Consider the following 21,667-nt stretch of genomic DNA (forward strand, 5'->3'; position numbering starts at 1 on the left):
AATTCACATTCTCATTAGTTCACTTACAAATAAAAATCATAAGTTTACAGATTTGGCTTGGATTCTTGTTCCAGATTTTGTTTTGACATTTAAGCACACTTCATTAATTCACAAGTAGAGTTTTGTGCTTCGTATAATTGGTTATGTTCCTCAGAATGTGTGGCTTTCTGGTGAAAGACTGTCGATTATAGACATCCAAGTTTCAGAAAACCAAGTATCACCTTATTACTATAACGGCAATATTGCCCCCCCCCCCCCAGTAGCCATGGCATTCGGTTTTTAGCACATGAATGTTACAAACTCTGCTACATATTTTGGGTGTGCTCATTGTAAATTGTGTGGTTCTCTGGAAAACTGCTGTGAACTTCACACGTAGAGTTTCATACTTAAAAAAGCATAGGACAATGTAAGCCCATTGTTCTAGCAACCTTATTAGTATACAAAACAATTCTTAATCTGCTTGGATATTGGCAGTCCACATTATTCTTTGTACCACAGCTTTATACTGCTAGAGTTGGCAAAATGTCCATTACTTTGCTTCATATGCAAGGTCAGTTTAGAGCTATATATTTCAGAGCTTTGATCTGTTCTTCCCAAAACATGTAGTTCTTTGGCAACTCTATCTGAAGCACAAATTTACACAAGTTGGGAATAGGTTTATAAAATGTGAAGGTCCCGATTTTGCTTTCTGTGTTCTTACAAAACTTGGTAGTTGTGTGGCAAAATGCTGGGATTGCAGACTGCTAGGCAAAATTTGTTATATAATATAACCTTAATGTCTCATTTGGTACCCACTGTCCGCATTTGATGCCATCTGGCAATTTTAACAAAATTGCCTCTACTCACTTAATATTTTTGATCTGTTCACAAAAATTTTTATCTGGCAGACTTGTCAAGGATTGCAGTACTCACTTGACTGCCATTTGAATTTCAGACTTACAAAAGGTTGTAAACATTGGTAGTATAGGAGACCAACATTTAAATGATCTGGCAGCTCTGTGCACTACCCCTTTTTCAGTGTGCATTAGTCCCAGGTTCTTGAGTTTGTATAAAGTTGTGAGACACAGTGCATGCAAGTATGACTGGTGTACTACACATGACTTGACAGTGTGCCCATGTATGAAAAAAAGTTTGGTTTGTTCTGTGCATGCATAACAACTCAGATTGTTCATGCCAAAGGCATAAAAATGCATCACTAAACATCCAGAAACTTAGAGCTCCCAGAGAGCTGGTAGCACCCAAACCCACAGCTGCACAACAGCAGTTTAAAATTGGCCAAGCAGTAGGATGGCCCCACCCATAACCACTATCCTGGGCATAGCCTAGTTGAAAAACATTACTTTTCAAGTGTGTACAAAAGATTAAACATGTATACAATATAAATGGCTAGCATGTGTACGGGAAAGCAACTATGCTGTGCAAAAGTCCAACAGTAACATGTCAAAGTGATCACTGTGGCCATTTATTGCGACATGTTCATCAAAGGCTAAATCTAAGGGGTACACGGAATGTGTCTGTTGGTGGTAGGGATAGGAGAGAGTAGCTGTTGCCAGCTCCACCATAATAAAAAGGAGACGGATGTTTCTGATTCAGCTTTTGCTCGATCCCTATGGGCAGCACTAAACCTTGACCAAAGCATACACTGAAGTCTCAGCAAAAAACAATGGAAGCCTGGCAAATCTATAGTGGAATTCTTTCAACATGAAATGCTGCTAATACATTTGACATCAGAATAGCAGATATTTGTATTTCATTTTATGGTTTCTGTGCAGGTATGTTGAGAACAAGGACAGTTCACTGCAGTTTCTCCAAATGCTCATGTAGAACCAGCAACAGGAAGCTTGCCTCCCTAGATGCAGTTACCATCTTCCAGCAGGAAAGATGCTCCTGCTGCACATAACCCACAGATGAGCTTGATAAAAGTGATCTGCATAAAGGTAAGAGGCCATACAGTTGCACAAGTGATACCCTGTGGAAGAATGATTGGGACACAGGGCTGTATAAAAGCCTTTAACATGACGCCATCTTGGCAAGAGTGAGCGTCTGAGATTTCATTTTCCCCAGATAGTGTGTGGAATATGCTGGGAGGAAACTTAAAAAACATTCATTCTACAGCTGTTCAGTACCTTCCATTTGCACACACACACACACACACACACACAAAATGCACCCACCCACCCCATCTTGGAACCCCTGCTTTGACTTTTTGGAGAAATGCAGCACCTTCTCAGCATGGCAGTGTACACCAGAGAAGAGGCATTTAGAAAATTTGTGGTGACAGTACAAATATGCATGTTGAGGAAACCCTAGAACACTGTGAAAAAGACTGGCAGACAGTGGAAGCTTCAAAGCCATGCTGCAGTATATTAGTCCAACTGTCCGCTTGCAAGGCATCTGCAACAGGTACCCAGAAATGCTCTTATTTTTCTGCACATTCAACACAAGTTGTTTCATCTCCTTACCTTGTACATGAAGTTGCATATTCTGACCACGGCGATGGAAAAAGTGCTTCACCTTAACTGCATATGGCACTACAGACCTCTTCCAAATTTCATGAACTGTAAGTTACATACAGCATCATGGGAAGGCAAGAATATCTGATGAATCTACAGTCAGTAAACCTTTTGCGCATCTTTTCTTACAATGACTCATAGCATAACAAATGCGTGAAAAGGGCTATGACCAAGGTAACAAGAGTGGTTATTTCAGTCGCGTTCAGGAATTAGGGTCATATTTCCAGTAATTCATAGGTGGATGGGGAGAGATTGTTCCATAGGCAGGGTAGTCTCTGGGAATAATGCCCGTCTCCCCAGCAGGTCCTATTATTTTTATATCACAGGCAAGGTTTAAGTTTTAAGAATGGGTAATTCTAGTGCTGTTTCGTGGATATGCAGGTGGTCCAAAGTGGGGTCTGAATGCCCCATATGCCAGGCACAGATCTCCCCCCAAAAGCCTGTAGAAGAGGGATAGAGCATTGAGGTGTCCTGCATAGGACATTTTACTTGCACCCTGTATTCAGATACACTTCAGGACTTAACCAATCCAGTTATGTGGTAGATCCCAGGGTGGCACTAAATATGTATAGAGATAGAACACAGACTGTACTGCCAGATTAGATGGTAGTGCTGTCTGGACAGAAATCTGGGGTTATCATGCATAAAGGAGACACCAAGCAGGTTCTGAAAGATTAATTCATGCAACATTGGTGCACAATAGTTCCAAGGTAATTGTGCAGGATTTGTGTTTACTTATGTAATACTTTTATCATGTAATTTTACAATGGTTACTGATTCTCCATCACAGTTTTGCTCATAGGTGGAATAGGAATTAAAAACCAGTAACTCAGAACAGATTCCCAAATATCTGTATCAAATACTTTTCACCCCATTGTCCAATACCTCTACACTTGGATCTTAATGCTGTCAAACTTCTCATCATTAGTACTTTGATGCGATCACAAAGCCCATTTTATAGCTCTAGTTTTAAGGCACAACTTAAGTAAATGCAGCTTACAGGGCAGGATGCTTACGACCTACTCTTCATACTGGAGGCCAAGGGAGACATCTATCCTCTTTGGGGAAGGAGATGCTGTAGAAGACAATGGACTGCTCCACGTGTGGCAGGAAACTACAGAAATATTGGAGGAAACTGCCATCTTGACATAATCCTGGGAGGGAGGCTGACCCACCAAAAGGAGATTAAGCAAGAGGCAACTTAAATGTACCAAGGTCTCACAAGAATGGGCAGCTGCCAGGGATCTAGAATTCTTTGAGGGGGGAGAATAATTCCTTAGATTATGACTTGTGGGAGCATTACACCTTCTAAAGAGTTACAAGGGAAGTTCACCATGGCTTCCTGGGGTACTCTTCTCCACAGTTCATGTCAAAGATGTGGTACACAGCCCCCCCCCCCCACCCCGGACTTAGCAGTAGTATTTGCAAGTCTTGAGGGCTTTAAATACTGCACTAGACATCCCACACCGGACCCAGGCAGAAAATTACACCCAAAGTCTGAAGTTGTACTGCAGTCACTTGCTTCCAGGCACAGGAAAATAAAATTAGAGCACATGCAGATGCCTACTATACATCTGGTATGTGAAGACATATTAGGTAAAGTAATGTCAGCCAAGTCTTCCAGTACCTGCTCAGATGACGTTTGGTAGTGTCAGATACCTAACAAGTTATCTGAAAGTTACAAATGAATACACTGTGCGATTCAAATGTCACAAGCTCCTGATACAGTGGGATCAAGAAACCCACCACCTTCAGGACAAGGCATACCAAATAAAATACTCCTCCTTGGGAGCTAGGTGGTCTTATTATCAGCTTAGCTACACTTCCAACACAGAAGGGGTGCCACCTAAATCTTGGGGCCCAGCTATAGATAAGGGTTGCATGATTTTCCTTTTTTAATATATATATATATATATATATATATATATATATATATATATATATATATATATATATATATATATAGCAGGTTAACAAGTGGTCCACACTGCTGAAAGTATTTCTGCCAGCAGCATAATGAACTGGGGACACTTGTGAGCAAAGGTTTAGAACTGGTGAGAACAGTTAAATATGCATCTGAAAGAGTACTGCTGAGAGATTTTACATTTAACTAAAACAGTAAATTGTGGCACGCAAGTGGACAAGTGTTTTGGAAGGGTTCATTCCCCTATCAGCATCCCACCTATAACTCACAAACCACTGAAGTTCTGAAGACAGAGACCTTACCTAAAGTCCTGCAATAATAGTAGTAAAGCAATATAGGACTGCTACAGATTCAACAAAATAAAGGACCCAATTCTTAAGCCCAAACTGCCATTACAGAGATGCAGCCCAAGAAACTCACACCAAGCTCATAGTTCTTCCCAATTCAGGGAACTTCTAGATAAATGCTGGGCACAGTCATAGGTATACCCAGCACCTCCTTTTTTCCCTACAAAGTGCCACTGTCCATCAAGTGACATCCGCACAATCTTACTACCACAATCCAGACTTCATCTGTTTATAGTACCAAATAAGTTCTAGAGGTTGACTGTCTAACCTAGTAATTGTGTGAATGAAGTTGCCAAGGCCAAAATGAAAGCCTTTAGCAAATGGACAATTCCCCTGCATTTTCTACACAACGAAACCACAGCTGAAATAATCTCTCATTTCAACACTTTCATGTTAAAGAAAGCACCGAAACCTCTCATGACAGCAATTACATTTCCTGACGTTGTGAAGCTATTAAATTGAATAAGGAAGCAGCTTGTGCTAGAAACACATTAAAGCCCCATTTCAGAGTCAGAACTTTCCAAAGTTTGCAAATACACAACTGTAAAGAAAAGGCTAAAATTCTTTACTGAATTTCAGACTACCTCACTTTACAGCAGAGTGGGGAATTACCACAATTGTGCACCAGATTTTAAGCAGCAATGCTCAGATTAAATTTTTTTGTTTACCACATGTATACAAAAAAAAATATAAATAGCGCATATGTTTAATCGCCTGATGAAGAACAAGCTCATACATTCCAAAAGATGAAGGTAGCCGGATCCACCGTGCTAGAAATGTTTGGTCTGGGAAGGCCAGGTTACAGTAGCAATGTTGTTAAAAGCTTGTGTTTTTTGGCCAAGAAAAAAAAAAAAGAAAAAAAAAGCCCTCTGCTCTGGAGCTGGGAATCCATGTGTGCACAGATGACGACACAGCCTGTACTACAGATCTTGCTTAGTCAGAACACACCAGAGGCTTAAAATCTCAGCTAGTTAGGTCTTCCCCCACCAGCCAGCTTCATAAAGACAATAATTTCTTACCATAAGAGCCTAACAACTGGCCTGGACAGTCTGAGGTGCATTGAATGGTCAAGCAATAGTGGGTTCCAATACAACTGCACACACATCCCAACTGTTACAACATTTTAAAAAAAACCATAAAAAAAAATTGCTTGTATATTTTCAACCTCTTCCCATACTTGAAACAGCCAGGCCTTTAGTCAACCACACCATTTTTGTACAAGCTGCTGCCATGTGGATTTTCCTGTGTGGGGGAAAAAAAAAAAAAAAAAAAAAACACAAAACTGCCAAAAATATCTTCTAGGCACATACAAGCATATACACAAGAATAAGAGGAGTTAACAACTTGGAAAAAAAAAAAAAAAAAAAAAAAAAGCACAAGCACATAAATTAATGAACTACTCAATACTTTGTATTTGAAACAAGCACAGGTTTGGCAAAATACATTACCAGAATTAAAAATGGAGTCAGTATAAAAAGGAAAAAAAATCAATATTCACCTGGAACTTCAAAGGCCCAGCTACAACACATACTGTGCAACTTCCTAAGTTACAGATGTTGTGACATTCGAAATATCCAGTTATTACAAGCATTATACACAGTGCTTGCTCATTACACTTAAGTGGGCACAACTCTTTATGGGCACCTGTCAACATAAAGCCTACTGCTAAAAACACAAATCATTAAATACTATAACCACAAAGTAAATTTCATGATCACTTAAAACAAAATCAGCATCAATCTTGTTGCTGCATAACAGAAATTAAAATGGACAGCCTAAGGCAATGGAGGACTAAAAATCCAATTATAAACCAGACAGGAGTGAGCAGGTGCTAAATGCCACAAAAGTAGTGGTTACAGGTGGTCATTTCCTTTCCTTACAGATGGAAAGCCCCTGGAGTGAGACGTATGGTGTAACGCAAGTTGTAGTACGCCAAGTGTGAATTTTGACAGACTAAGGCACCTTTTGATCCAGTAAATTTTGCTATCCCAAGTCATTTAAAATTAAAACTAGCTTATTCTTCACAGTTCAGCACCCATCTTGATTATTGTCCAGTACTTGCTGATGCTCTTTTCCAAGAGTGAGTAACCTTTAAGAGCGGAATGCAGTTAAAACTTCAGGTGAAGGCTTTTTGTTCTCAGTATACAAGTGTTCGGACCAGACTATGCCTTATGGCACACTCATTTTGATCACCATCACCTTTTTTTTTTTCCAAGGGATGTCTCAGCTTCGACCGACATTACACCAGAGGGTAGCTAGCAGCTGTAGCAATTCCACAGTGGTTCTGTCTGTCTCTAGCCAAATACACGTAGCCTCGATTACCCCACTTTTCACTCCAGCTGAAACAAAAAATAAAACGGATAATTTGCAAAACCACATTAGCAGTCATAAATACACAATACACTACAGAAATTAAAGGTGGCTGACACTACCAACTTAAAGCTGCACATGAACTCGCCAACTGAATCTGAAAGTTGTGCAATATGGAAGGAAGCAAAATAATGGGGTTGTTTTCAAGCAGTTCACATCCACATCTCTGCAAAGACAAATATTTGCACAGAATTACAATGCATGCACACAGGAATAATAGCACTGGTTAGCCTGCATCTCTACATCTTATGGTTTGTGATAATTTGCAGGTACAGCTCCCATCTTACTGGCTTACAACAGCATACTGCAGTCATCCAAGATAAAATGAAAAATGAAATCAGTGCAGTACGTGAAAAGGAGCAGCATAGAATATCCAAGTGGATAAATGACTTGTTTCATGGAGTCCTTTAACTTAAAGGTTATCTAATAAAAGTATGTACATTTGAACATCAATAGGCCAACTGCCCTTGCGGGCCATTTCAAGTCCAGCCAACTACCCAGTGTGTGTCTAAGGAAAACACCTTAACCATTATGCCAAGTTCCCAACTTAAAGGCATCAAAGCTTCCCTGACTGGGAATCGAAGGTCTCAGCTAAAAATGCCAAATATCTTAATGGGTCACCTGTTGAAAGATCACATAGTGCAAGTCAAAGACCAAGAGATTCTCAGAGAGAGTTTTGACTCCCATAAATAAGGATTAAATCCTTCCACCCTTACACAAAGAATACAGATCCTGTGCATGTAACGACCAAGCACACTTTTGCAATTTTTCACCGAAAAAATCGCGTGCTTAAAAACAAAAAAGGCGAGGAAATGGCCGTTGCAAGATTGTAGCACAGTGGGAATAAAGGAATATTCCCTTTCCCCACTGTAGTGGAATCTAGGCTTGAGAAGTAGAGTGGGTGTGTGTGTGGGGGGGGTGGGTGTGATTTTTATGCAAATAGTCGTAGAGTGGGTGTGTGTGTGTGTGTGGGGGGGGGTGTGATTTTTGTGCAATAGTCCTAGATCCACACACACACACACACATTATATACATACACATATATGTATCTATATACATTTTATATATATTATATATATATATATATATATATATATATATATATATATATATATATATATATATATATATACATACATATATACATACATACACATATATACACACACATATATTATATATACATATTACATATATTATATATATTATATACATATGACATATATATATATATAATATATACACACACATACATATACACACACACATCTATATATATCTATATCTATACACACACACAAACGTGTGTTTATATACAAGTGTATGTATACATTTGTGTAAATGTGGGTATACACATTTTATAAATAATTTTTACACATGCATATGTAAATACATTTATATATTTATGTACACATCTATACATACACAATGCATTATGTAAATTTATGATTCACATTACACGTTAATATATTCATATTTTTAAAATATCTATACATCTAATCTATATAGCTCCCAGGTCACACATGCTTGTTTATATGAAGGGAAAGTCTGCTCTACAATCTGCACCAAACATTTAGTGTGAAGACTCCCTATCGTAGCTTTTCCTAAGCTCTTTCCACAATTATGGAAGGTGAAGTAGATGCAACTTTTACATGGTCGAAAGAAAGCTTTCAAACACCTTGCTGGACAGAGACCTTTTTGGTTGGGAAGCCATTGGGGTACTTGGATAAAATAAGCCACATGGATAGATTACAAGGTGTCCATCTTGAACTTTGCATTTAAGTGCAAGGAGCACCCAATTAGTAAAAGCATAAAATAAGCCGTTTACTTCAGGCTTAATCACAGTAAAACTCTTGGTGCAACCTTTCACCAACTACGACTGGGCTGCTTCTGATAGCAGGGACAGAATGATACAAGACTGTGGGAAATCCTCCATCTGGGGGAGCAATGAGCATTACGGACTTCTTACAAGACATTTAGAAGAGACACACACAGGGACAGTATGCATGCATGGATTTAATAAGGGCATATAAAGTTAAGTGTTGCGTTAAAATGTCACACTCAATTAGACAGACAATCTCTGTATTAAAAACTTCCTTAGATTCCAATACAGATTGCAAAAGATTCAGGCAAGTTAGTGGCTTAATATGCAGAAGTAAAGTCAGCTGTTCAATTCAGCTAATTGTAGCAGTTTACAAACCAGAAAATCTGTAGAAAGTGCCAACATTTTAGGATCCCTTGTCTGATGCTAGGACCCCTTGTCTGCTTGCATCTTACCAGTATGCATTTTTAGCCCCCCCCCCCCCCCCCAAGCAATTTGTCCTAGGTTATGGTTGAAATTTGTCCTTGGACCAGTCCAACTACCCAGGACTACTAGGACACCAAACACATTAACTGAACTGTGACACCGTACAGGCATAAAAAAAGCTTTAGTTAAGAAATCACTTAACAGCTTTAAGAATTACCTAGTAAGGCTGTACAGGAGATGGTCACAAAACAGGAAACACTCTTAGAACAGAACCATCTAAAAAAGCAAACCAATAAAATGACAGGGACTGGGTTTGGATTTTCAACTTACTTTCTGCATCAGCATACACGTCTTCTTATCTACCTTTATTTATACCAGTTATCCCATTAACAACTGGTAGCCAGTTTTATGACCATCCAATAGTTTTAGATTAACAAATGAATCCCCGGATTTAAAATAAAGGGCTACCTGTTTTTAACAATCCAGAATTTGTCGTCAGTTTCCTCTTTTCCTTGGAATCCATAACCAACTGCCAAAACACCATGGTCTAGTTGTTCACTGCTGCATTGAGGTTCATAATAGATTCCTAAACAGAACAGTATTAAAAGGTTTGTAAATTTAAATTAGCTGTACAGCATACAAGTTTAAGGACAATGAGACTCAAACAAGCACACAAGTTACTTACAGTACAAGATGCTCGAGCAATATGGGTTGGCTCTACCACCCACCTCAGCTAAGGCCTGCAAGGCAGGTTTTGACAGTGTAAGAGCAACAGTGGTTAAATACAAGTTAGAAAAACAGGACATATGTGCTGAAATCTGTGTGAAGGGCAAATGAACCAAGCCAGGAAGCTTTCAATGTAGTATTCAAAGCAGTAGTAATTACCTTCATGCCCACATACACTATAAAAATCACACCTATTAATACCAAAAGCTAATTATATTTCACTACCAAGAGGTTAAAATAATGAATCATCAGTTCTTGGCTATAATGTGAGATTACAATATGGGCTAAAGTTACTCACACCCTCAGATTAAGTGTGAACACAAGTCAGTAGGGGCTTACCAATTGACATGACCGCATTATTTTTTTGCCAAGTTGTCAAAACAGATTTTGTTAGCAAAGCCGTTGCCTTTCCTTGCCACAATATGCTTCTTTAGGGCCACCGAAAGGCCACAATATGCTTTAGGGCCACTCACCAATATCTTACTTGTTCAACTTGCAATACAAAGTATTGCTACTGGTTTTCATAAGCCTTCTTACAGCCAGCCTGCTTCCTTTACTTTAACCACTTGTTAGCTGCATAGAATTCACCCAAAAGTTGCAAGGACTCTTGCTTCTATTTTCTCAGTCCACAGTACCAGACTCCCAGAATTCCAGCCTCAGCTCAACTTTTAACTGGTACTATAGAGTGGGAGCTGTGACAAAGTCCTAGGTTTATAATCACATTAGGAGAAAAGGGCTAGAAAAAGCACGAGTTGAGACCTTAAAATAGCAAGGAAGAAAAAGTACAGTTTTGTACCTACCATAAATGTAGATGTCCGATAGGAATGCATCTGCAGTCCTTACAAATGGGTTGTCCTGTCGTCAGGCAGCCCTTCGGTCGGCCGGATTCCAAAGTCTGGGTCTGGCCTCGGCTGTTGTCGCACTTCACCCGACGTCACAGCTGCAGTTATTCGGGTATAAAGGCATCAGCCGACGCCATTTTCCTCAGTGTTTCTTGCCCCAGATGCCAGGTGCCCTCTAGGAAGGCTAAATGCAAATGATTCCAAATAGTAGAGAGCAAATTCAAAAATAAGCATGTATGTACATGTATATACAAACAAATACACCATAATAGATTCCCCCAGCTAGCTACAAGATGGGCAAATACCCTAGGAGTACCACAGAGGGGAAGGAGGGTGGGTAATCCTGACTGCAGATGCATTCCTATCGGACATCTACATTTATGGTAGGTACAAAACTGTACTATGTCCTTCAAGGATGCATCTGCAGTCCTTACAAATGGGTAGAATACCATAGCCAAACTGGGGGAGGAGGAGAAATGAAATTATGGTGTAGTTAGGATCCCTTGCAAAACAGCAGTGGCAAAACCTGCTCGGGATCTAGAGTATAAAGGTAAATTATAATGCTTGGCAAAATGTATGCACGGAGCTCCAAGTAGCAGCCTCTAAAATGTCTTTGGTAGCCACTCCTCGAAGAAAAGCTGTGGTAGTGGCTGTAGCCCTTGTAGAGTGAGGCCTGATGTTTTCTGGAGTTTTCTTCCCATGGTAGGAGTAACAAAATCTAATGCAATTTCCTATCCACTTAGAGATTGTCTGTTTTGAAATTGCTTTTCCTTCCATTCCTGTTGCATATGCTACCAGTAGCTGGTCAGTTTTTCTATTGCTCTTAGTTCTGTCCAGGTAGTAGCGTAATTGTCTATGCACATCCAAGGTATGCAGCAGTCTTTCTCCCCTGTTCTGTGGGTTGGGGAAGAATGTAGGTAGGTGGATAGCCTGATTCAAAGATACTTTGGAGACCACCTTAGGCATAAAAGTAGGATTTGTTCTCATGGACACTATCTTGATGGAAGATCAGGAAGGGCTGTACTGCCATTAATGCCTGTAGCTCAGATACCCTTCTTGCTGAAGTGATTTCCAGTAGGAAAGCAGTTTTCTAGGAAAGCAGTTTTCCATGATAAGTATTGTAAATCTGCTGTTGCTGCTGGTTCAAATGGAGGGAGTGTCAATTTTTCTAGTACAAAGTTCAAGTCCCATGCTGGCAATGGTGGCTTCATAGGAGGTTTTACATTTTTAATTCCTCTCAAACTGCCTGAGCAGAGGATGTGAGAAGACTGGAGGATCCAAGTCGTATTCTGCTGAAATAGCCGATGCATGAATCTTAATGGAAGAATAGGACAAACCTTTGTGGAAGAGCTCTGCCAAGTATTCCAGGATGTTGGCTATGTTTACCAGTGACACATTCTCTCCTTTTTCAGTACTCCAAATGGAATATATTTTCCATTTTGCTGAATAATTTTTCCTTGTTGAGGGTCTGCGAGACTCCAAGATAATGTCTTTTACCCTTTGGGATAAATTTGGGTTATTTGTTCTTATGCAATGTTCCAGGCAGTTAGCTGCAGTGTTTTCAGGTTTGGATGCAGGGTGTTGTAGTTGTTCCTGTGTTAACAGCAAGGGAACAAGGGGTAGGTGCCATATTTGTTCCCGAGACATGCTCCTCAGTAATGGGTACCTCCTCAGTAATGGGTACCAATGTTGTCTTGGTCAGTCTGGAGCTAATCAGGATGATCCTTGGATGGTCCTCTTTGATCTTCAATAGCACCTTGTGCATCAAAGGTAGTGGTGGGAATGCATATGCTGTCAGGTTTTTCCAACTGAAAGATAGGGAGTCCACCTTCCAAGCAAGTGGGTGGTACGTCCTTGTGCAGAATTGCTTTAGTTGGTGATTGCGTGGGGATGCAAATAAGTCTATTTGAGGGAGTCCCCATTTTCTTTGTGATTGCGTGGGGATGCAAATAAGTCTATTTGAGGGAGTCCCCATTTTCTTGTAATGGTTTTGAAGATGTCCGGATGCAGCATCCATTCGTGGGCATCCGTGGTAGTCCTGCTTAGTATGTCTGCTAGAATGTTTTCTTTTCCCGGTACAAAAATTGCTTGTAACTGAACGTTGTAACTCAGGGCCACATTCCAGAGATCCATTGCCATCCGGCATAGAGGGTACGAATGTGTGCCTCCCTGTTTGTTGATGTACCACATAACTGTGGTGTTGTCTGTCCTTATCAACAGTTGACCTTGTCGAAAAAATGGTCTGAATGTCTGAATTGCCAGTTTTACTGCCAGCATTTCCTTTTGATTTATGTGTAGGTGCAGCTGGTCTTGAGTCCATAAGCCTTGTATGCACTTGTCCAGCATGTGGGCCCCCCAACCGAGGTCTGAGGCGTCCGTGGTAATGGTTTGGCTTGGTTGAGTGTTGTGGAAGGGCAATCCTTTGTTTGATTGACAGGCCTGAGCCCACCATTGGAATTCTTGCTTCAGGCATGGAATTATTGGAATTTGGGTTTCTAGGCTGTGCTTGTGCTGAGACCATAAATTCCTGAGGTACCACTGTAACTTTCTCATATGCAGTCTGGCATGTGGAACCAATATTATGCAGGATGCCATGAAACCCAAGGCTTGCAGGACTTTTCTTGCTGTTAGATGGTTCTGCTTTGTTAATGCCAAGAAGTATAGAGGGAGTTGCTCCTGTTTTTCTACCGTTAGGAATGCCATTTGCTTCGATGTGTCCAGCACTGCACCCAAGAAGGTTATCCTTTGGGATGGTATCAGCCTTGACTTGTTTATATTGACTGTGTATCCCAGGGCTTGTAGTAGATAAATGACCCTTGTCAAGTCTTCTGCTAACTTGATTTTGATGTCCGCTTGTATCAGGCAGTCGTCCAGGTAAGGGTAGATTTGGATTCCCTGGAGCCTGCAATGAGCAATTACTGATGCCAGGCATTTCGTGAACACTCTGGGCGCAGTAGATAAGCCAAAGGGCAATGCTGAGAATTGATAATGCTCTGATCCTGCAAGAAATCTGAGGTATCTTCTGCAATTTGGTCGTATGGGGACGTGCAGGTATGCCTCCTTGAGATCTAGAGTTACCAGCCAAGACTCCTTGCCCAGCATGGGAAGAAGCTGCTGTAGGGTCAGCATTTTGAATTTTGGAACAATGATGAATGTGTTTAAAGCGGACAGGTCGAGAATAGGTCTCCATTTGCTTTCTTTTCTTGGTACCAGGAAGAGTCTGGAGTAAAATCCCTGTCCTTGCTCCATAGATGGTACCTTTTCCACAGCTCTCATTTTTAATAATTGAGATTTGTTTTAGAGCTTCTGCCTTTTGATTTGGAGGTAGGTTTGGCATTCCTCTCTTCCCTGGTAGAGTATGGAAGTGAAACCTGTAACCTTGGTCTATTGTCTGCAAAATCCACTTGTCTCTTGTGATGTAATGCCAGTTTACTGAAAATAAAGCTAGCTTCCCACCCAAGGGTGCTTTTAGTTGTTCCCTGGTAGGCGGTGCTAGAGCCAAGTCACTGTGATTGTCCTGTAGTAGTGGTGGTGGCTGTGTCCGTGGCTGCACCTCGCTGGTTGTTACCCTGCCACTGGCGTCCCGTGTAGGCACCTCTGGATTGACTTCGGCCTCTTGAACGCCTATTCCTGCCTCTCTGGGCTCTGGAGGAGTCTGGAAAGGACCAATTCTTGGAGGGCCAATTCCTGCTAAACCTTGGAGGTTGGACCTGTAAGAAATCTTTCACTGTTTGGGCAGATTTGGCCTTCTCTTCCATCTTCTTCAGCACCTGTTGTGCAGGAGAGCCAAACAAATTGATCTTGTCCATGGGAGCATCTAGTAATTTGGATTTCACATGGTCTGGTAAGGCCTGCTCTTTTAACCATGCATGCCTTCTGATAACTGTGCCAGTCATGGCTGATCTGAAGGAAGCTTCCAGTGCATCATAGCCGCATTTTAAGGAATGGTTACTGACCTGCTGAATGTTATGTACCATTTCCTGAACAGATTTTTTGTCTAATGGTTCATCTGAGGACAACTTTTTGGTTAACTGGTCTAGCATAAATTCTTGATACTGGATCATGTGGAATTGACAGTTCAATGCTCTAGCTGAAAGAGTTGCAGAAGTGTAAACTTTTTTACCCCATCTCTCTAAGGACCTGGATTCCCTTTCAGAGGGGAGGGGGTTTTTGGCAGAGGTAGCTGCTACAGCCTTAGGACCCTGGGAGATAGTCTCGGGATCTGCAAAAGGAGCCTTATACAAATGGTGATGAATATCCGGAACCCTGTAGTACCTATCGGGCTTAGCAGGGGCCGGTGGAAGTGAATCAGGAGCAGTACAAGCATCATTAAATGCATCATCAACAACAGAGAGAACTGGAGGAATGGCTAAAGGCCTATGTTGTGGTAAATGCAGAAATAGGTTCTAAGCCTCTTCCTAGAGTCTGAGAAATCCTGGCCCTGCCACTGAAATTGTTCCCTCATAGCATGCAAGGTTTCCCCAAAGGAAAATTCCTCAGGCGGAGAGGCAGAAGGGATGGACTCTTCAGCATCAGAGTCTTCATAAGGGGAGAAAGAAGCCTCTGGAGGGTTAGTATTATCTGAATCAGAGGAATCATCTGTAGAAACTGGTTCATCTGTAGAAACTGGTTCAGGGGGCTCTGCTTGGAGGTGGGTGAGAGGCCCCGTCTGTGTGAGATTGGGATCCCCGGATTAAAGAAATGAGATCCTCTGCTAGACTAAGCATTTGTGAACTAGAGCTAGGCCTGTGAGAGAGGGGGTCTTAGCAGGCACAGATTTAGTAGTTTTAGCTGCTTCAGCCCTGGCAAAAGCCTTAATGGACATGGATGCAGGTGGCCTAGCAGCTCCACGTGCAGGGGTGGAGATATCCAAGGGGATAGTGTCAGATAATTCCTGAGAAACTGCCAGAGCAGAAGGTAAATCAGAAGCAGATTCCACGAGATTGGAAGAGGCCTCGGTAGGAGGCAAGTTTTCGGCTGAAGGAAGAACCGCTTGCTCGGTTTCAGCCGAAACAGAGACACTCGCAGTGGACCGCGAGTGTCGGTCCTTTTCCTTGCGCTTTTTTGATATTTGCGTAGTCGGAGGATCCGACGGCATAATGTAAGCAAAATCGGAGCCGAAAAACTCCTCAGCAAATTCCGACCGACGTCTAAGTGTCCGTCGGTTAAAAGAAGCACAGGCTAGACAAGCTGCTACGTCGTGGTCTGGGCCTAAACAAGGTAAGCAGTAAGAGTGGAAATCTTTATGAGGTATTTGTTTCCCACAAGTTAAACAGTTATTCACTTTTTCTGACATCGGCTGAGGCAAGAAAGAGTCCCCAACGGGGTACTTAGCTTTTTGGAAGTCTTCGGAAGTAATCTCTGGTTCTGACCGACCGGCACTTGCGTGGCGCCCGAAGCAGAAGCTGTTCGCGGCAAGAAAGACTGAGGAAAATGGCGTCGGCTGATGCCTTTATACCCGAATAACTGCAGCTGTGACGTCGGGTGAAGTGCGACACCAGCCGACGCCAGACTCGGACTTTGGAATCCGGCCGACCGAAGGGCTGCCTGACGACAGGACAACCCATTTGTAAGGACTGCAGATGCATCCTTGAAGGACATCATGGTGCACAGAAAAGCCAGTTGCACAGAAATGCCACAGACAGCAGGCTGCAACAGCTAATTACATCGATTATGAGGGGTTACCATGATTCCTGCAGAGGGTTTTAATGGTCACAGGATAGTCACAGAATTTCTATCTTATCTGTGTCCATTCTCGTACCTCCTGCCAAAATTTCAACTTTACCACCACAGATACTGTACTATAGTGGAGAAAAGGGTCTTGTGGAACTTGCGTCACCAGGATGCTGAATACAGGCAAACTGTTTCTAGAAAGTTTGCTTACAAAATTCTCTGTCCTTCTTACTCCAATTACAAGCACAAAAAAGTTTTTTTTTTTTTTTTTTCCCCAAAAAAAAGTGTCCACATATTCCTCCAAAGGGGAAGAAATTCTCTACTTAAGACATGCCATCGACCCCAGTTGTGTGAATGCTTTTAGAGACAGAAATGAAAATGTACATGTATCAACAGGATTTAGTCCTGCGTACAAGCAGGTAGTTTGAATACTGCAATAAATCCACCCCAGATGGATTACATAACTGGACTGCATTGTGCCGCTACAAAATTCACAGGAAAAAGCTGAAGACAGGGCTATTTCCTTGTGAACATGTACTGCTACAGGATAAAGTGGACATCAGTTTAGCTCCATATAGAACATACTTGTTAACTGGCTTGTCTAGGGGTACAGAAGTAGACAAAAGCTTAGTTGTGAGAAATCAGTCTCCAAATATTCTGCACAGACACCTGCCATTTCTATAACAAAAATTAGACCCTGCTTAATATTTAGTCAGTAGTTTTCAAATTAAATGCAGATACTTGCCAAAGAGTTGCAGGGGCAGCCAAATCCATTTGGGGGGGGGGGGGGGCACAGCAACCACTTCGTTTAAGACATGCACCCACCTGCAAAGAGAAATGAAAGCTTAAACCAGCCACGAGACAAGCTTTAGTACAAGGGACACAGACTCTGGGATCTCAACAGGTGATAAAGCCAGTTGGCAACTGTAGTGTCTGCATATCAAATGGCTCAGCAGTATATCCAAGAATTCAGAAATTTTAAAACTCTGTTTTGGGATCTATGCTTATGAAGACTTTTAGGGCAATGTGTATGCTAATAAGGGCATTAGAAGGGTAAAGCCCATCTTCTAGATTCAAGAGTAAACACAGCAGCAACTTTATAGACCAGTTCAAGTTGTGTCACACAAACTTGAACTTTACAGCATCTAATCAAACCATACCTCCCCCCCTTGACCCACTGGGGGGGGGGGCTTGACCCACTGGGGGGGGGTGTACTGGATCAAGCTGCAATCCCCACCCCCTTTACAAAGTGTTGTTCACAATCTGTCAGGCTGTTCAGCCTGGGCCACCCCTTGCATCTCAGAGTTGTCCAATCATGGATGGCATCAGTCAACTGTTCTGGCTTTTGGACATCCAAACTGGTTTCAGTTCCTTTGAACCAAAAAAAAAAAAAAGAAAAGAAAAAACTTGATTCTGACTTACCAAGAGCAGTGTAAGACTAGCACACCCAAGGGTTATACACTCTAAAGATAGGTCAGTGCAACTAATAAAAAGGACAGTACCTCTCCCCCTCAGAGCTGCGAGTGAGAGAGTCAGCAATTTTCAGATCCCACCTCCTACTGGTGAGAAAAAACAAGATGGTCCCAAAATAAACCACACTACCTTAAATTCAGAACTTTTCCCTCCAAACCCAAAATCTTTTGGGCTCTGAAGCACATTAACTCCTGTTGGATCCTTTCCTGTTAAAGTAGGCAACAAGATATGTTTGTTAAGGTTTAATCTTCTGAATCAGAGTACTGGATGCGACAAAGCTCATTTTGTCAACATGGTTGATCAAATAACTGTACATTTTACAATAACTATGCTAGTAATCACACATTGCTAGTCTGGTTACTTCCTTTGTCAAGACCACTTTTGGCAATGAATATAAATGCTTTAAGTCGTCAACACTGTAGGATGTATGCACTAGAGACCAAGGGTGTAAACACTTTAAGGGCTATGTCACCACTATTGCTGAACTCCAAGCAGAAGCAGACCCTAGACAAATCACAAAAAATGCAGGACTGCCCACAGACCAAACTCCCCACTTTTACCATCGTAATTGCTCATTAGGAATGGAGTTACCCGAGAACACCATTCTGTACAGAAGCCATAACTGCCAAGACTACACCAAGAGCCACAAGTGTCAACCTTGCTAAACAGCATCCCACTTGGTTTCTCCGATCTTCCAGAAGCTTTTAAAAATTCAGGTTTTTTTTTTTTTTATTTTATTTATTTTTAAAGTCCTTTGGGAAGAAATTAGATGTGCAGAAATTGTTTTAAAAACAGCTACGCTACTTTCCCCAGTGGTTGGGTTCAGCTTAGTTAAGTGCAACAGTTCTACCAAATTTACTGTGAAGTCCCTTAAAGGCAGAGTAGCAAATTCTTCCCAAGTTTTGCACGTGCATGCCAAACTGTCTGGGCTAACAGGGACTGGGCTACACAAAACAGGCCTTAATGCTAATTAGTGTCTTACCCTCCACAGGGAGGTTCTTTATAACCAAACCTGGGCAGAGAGAACATAGAATGACATACAAACCTATTCCCAGATCACCATCAGTCCTATTCCCTCAAAGGACCTATTTCTTCCTCCATGGAAGAGGATGCCCAAAAAATTCAGAGACAAGACCCATCCAGAGGGTGTTGATTTAAAAAGACTTTATAACAAAAGGTGGGACCAAAAACCACACAGTAGTACCAATCAAGAAACAAGAATAATCTTTAAAAATGGCAGCACCCTGCATGGATGTGGCTACTCTGGCTTGCAAATGCACTACTTACTTGAGCTCATTTTCTGCAGTGATTTACCTGGACTTACTGAATTTTTGAATGTGGGAAGGAGTTATGGTAGTTTTGCTCTGCTGAATCTTCTGGAATCTAGCTCGCCATGCAAGCGGTTTGTACAGTGGACATCTGCAGGCCCAGTGGGACCTAAACTAATTGGGAATATTGCTAAAGATTCATCCAGACTGCTGTAGCTGTTCTCTTAAAACAAAAATCACAGTAGAAAGCATAAGAGATGAGACTTCGGAAAAGGGGCAACACAGCTGGCATCAGCATCAGATTAAGAAGAGCCACTCAAGCCTGCAATTCCTTCTATGTTGCTGGCTAATGCAAGATCTCTGGATAACAAAATGGGCTTTATCAGGCTGGACACAACACAACATTAACAGCTTTATTACATTCAGAGACTTTAAGAGTAGACTAAACTCTGACCAAGCTACTGGAACAGAAATTCCTTATTCAGAGCAGACAGGTTACAGGCTCAATGGCAAAATAAAAGGTGGGGGGAGTCTGCATATACATAAACAGCTGGTGTAACAATGTAGTCATTTACTAGCTATTGATCAGCTGACACCAAACACCTTACAATTAAATGTCATCCACTCTACTTGCCTAGGGAATTTTATAACTACAGTTTATATGCCTAGGGAATTTTATAACTACAGTTTATATGCCTCCAAGTGCAAACACCAGTGAAGCACTCACCCGCCTGTACCAGCCAGCCTGTGATCTGCAAAACAATAACCCAGAGTGTCGACATTTTAGCTGGGAATAAAATCAGGCCAAACAGAAGACTGTGCTACCAAATTGCCAACAATAGTTAAACTTCTCTAAAAGGAGGTGAAAACACCATAGAGTATACTCATCAAAAAGGCTGCTTTGAATATACTTGAGGCTACCACCACAAAAATCAATACATTACATTTGGACGAGTACACTGAAGCTGTTGTGGGATAAATCACAAAATGTATTGAGACTGTCGCTATCCTGAAGGACACAACCAACAGAGCCAACAAAAAACCTTGGCTCACCAGTGAGGTACACCAATTACTGAGAGCATGTAATGATGCCTTTAAGGCTTGAGACAAACACCCCCCCCAAAAAAAAAAAAAAAAAAAAAAAAAAAAAACAGGCCTACAGACCAGCATGATCCCAGGCAGCTGTGGAGAGGGATCCAAAACAGACAATAAGCCACTATCCACATGAGGAGAATAGCATTTTTTTTTTAAATCTGGGTCAACCTCTACATCAGCAGATTCAAGGAATCTAACAGAACCTCAGAGAGCCTACCCACAAAGATGCTACATCGCTATACCTCAACCTAGAAGTATGCAAGAACCTACGTAGGTCTCATCCATGCAAAGTGGCCAAATGCTTTTAAGACCACAGACATCATCCCACTGCCCAATACACCATCTCCAGCATCATTAAAAAATCACTACCAAGTGTTCGGGAAAAAAAAAATGGTCGAAGTATAACATCCTGCCTACCTACATTACAATTTGCACAGGCCAACTCGTTCCACTGCTGACACCATAGCCTTGACACTTAATCACACCTTGGACCATCTGGAAAATAAGGACCATTGCATATGCATTTCAGACTTCAGCTCTGCCTCCAACACTGTTATTCCACAACTGCTGTCTAAGCAGAGTAAACTAAGCATAGAAAACACAAGCAACTGTCTCCTCAAGAGGCTACAAATAGAGCTGGAAGATTGATCCCCCTAAACACCTGGGTGCCACAAGGCTGCATACTCTGTCCTCTTTTCACAGTTCTAACATGACAGCACAGCTATGCCTCAAAACAGAAACAAATTTGCGGAGGACACCACAGTAAATCAGCATCAATAATAATGAGGGGCCTATAGGGAGGAAGTGAACCAATTCATTCAATGGTGCACTGACAACTTGGCACTAAAATTTGGGGAAAAAACAGAAATCAATTTTAGCAAGAAAAAGCCAAGCAACCCCACCAATGGTGCTGTAGTGGAGAGAGTAAACAGCACCAAATTCTTAGGGGTACATATCTTACAAGACCCAAGTTAGGCCATACACTTCTAACCTTAGCCCAACAGCTCCACTTCTTTAGACTTCTTAGAGCTAATCTCTCCCACAGGTCCGGGCCACGACTGAGTGCGTACTGACAAGCAGCTGTCCAATACGGAAATTGTAAGTCATAAAAAAAAAAAAAAAAAAGTCTCCAACCTTCAATCCCTAAAGGACATGTGCAAATGCAGCCTTCGAATTTTTTTAATTTTT

General features: G+C 41.5%; 1 protein-coding gene across 2 annotated transcripts in view; it reads right to left on the bottom strand.

Annotated features, from left to right (window-relative positions):
- Positions 1-6,172: 6,172 nt before the first annotated feature.
- LOC122795917 (procathepsin L-like) overlaps positions 6,173-21,667 on the bottom strand; it is a 62,741-nt gene continuing 47,246 nt past the window's right edge. For both annotated transcript variants that reach the window (XM_044064396.1, XM_044064397.1), the window contains exons 7-8: positions 9,871-9,988; positions 6,173-7,123 (exon numbers count right to left, since the gene is read on the bottom strand). In XM_044064396.1, the coding sequence (XP_043920331.1) occupies positions 7,024-7,123; positions 9,871-9,988 (218 nt within the window). In that variant the 3' untranslated portion in view covers positions 6,173-7,023. The remainder of the gene's footprint in view (positions 7,124-9,870; positions 9,989-21,667) is intronic.

The sequence above is a fragment of the Protopterus annectens genome, chromosome 2.part2 (genome assembly GCF_019279795.1).
Source record: "Protopterus annectens isolate FY-2018-M chromosome 2.part2, PAN1.0, whole genome shotgun sequence".
NCBI lineage: Eukaryota > Metazoa > Chordata > Ceratodontiformes > Protopteridae > Protopterus > Protopterus annectens.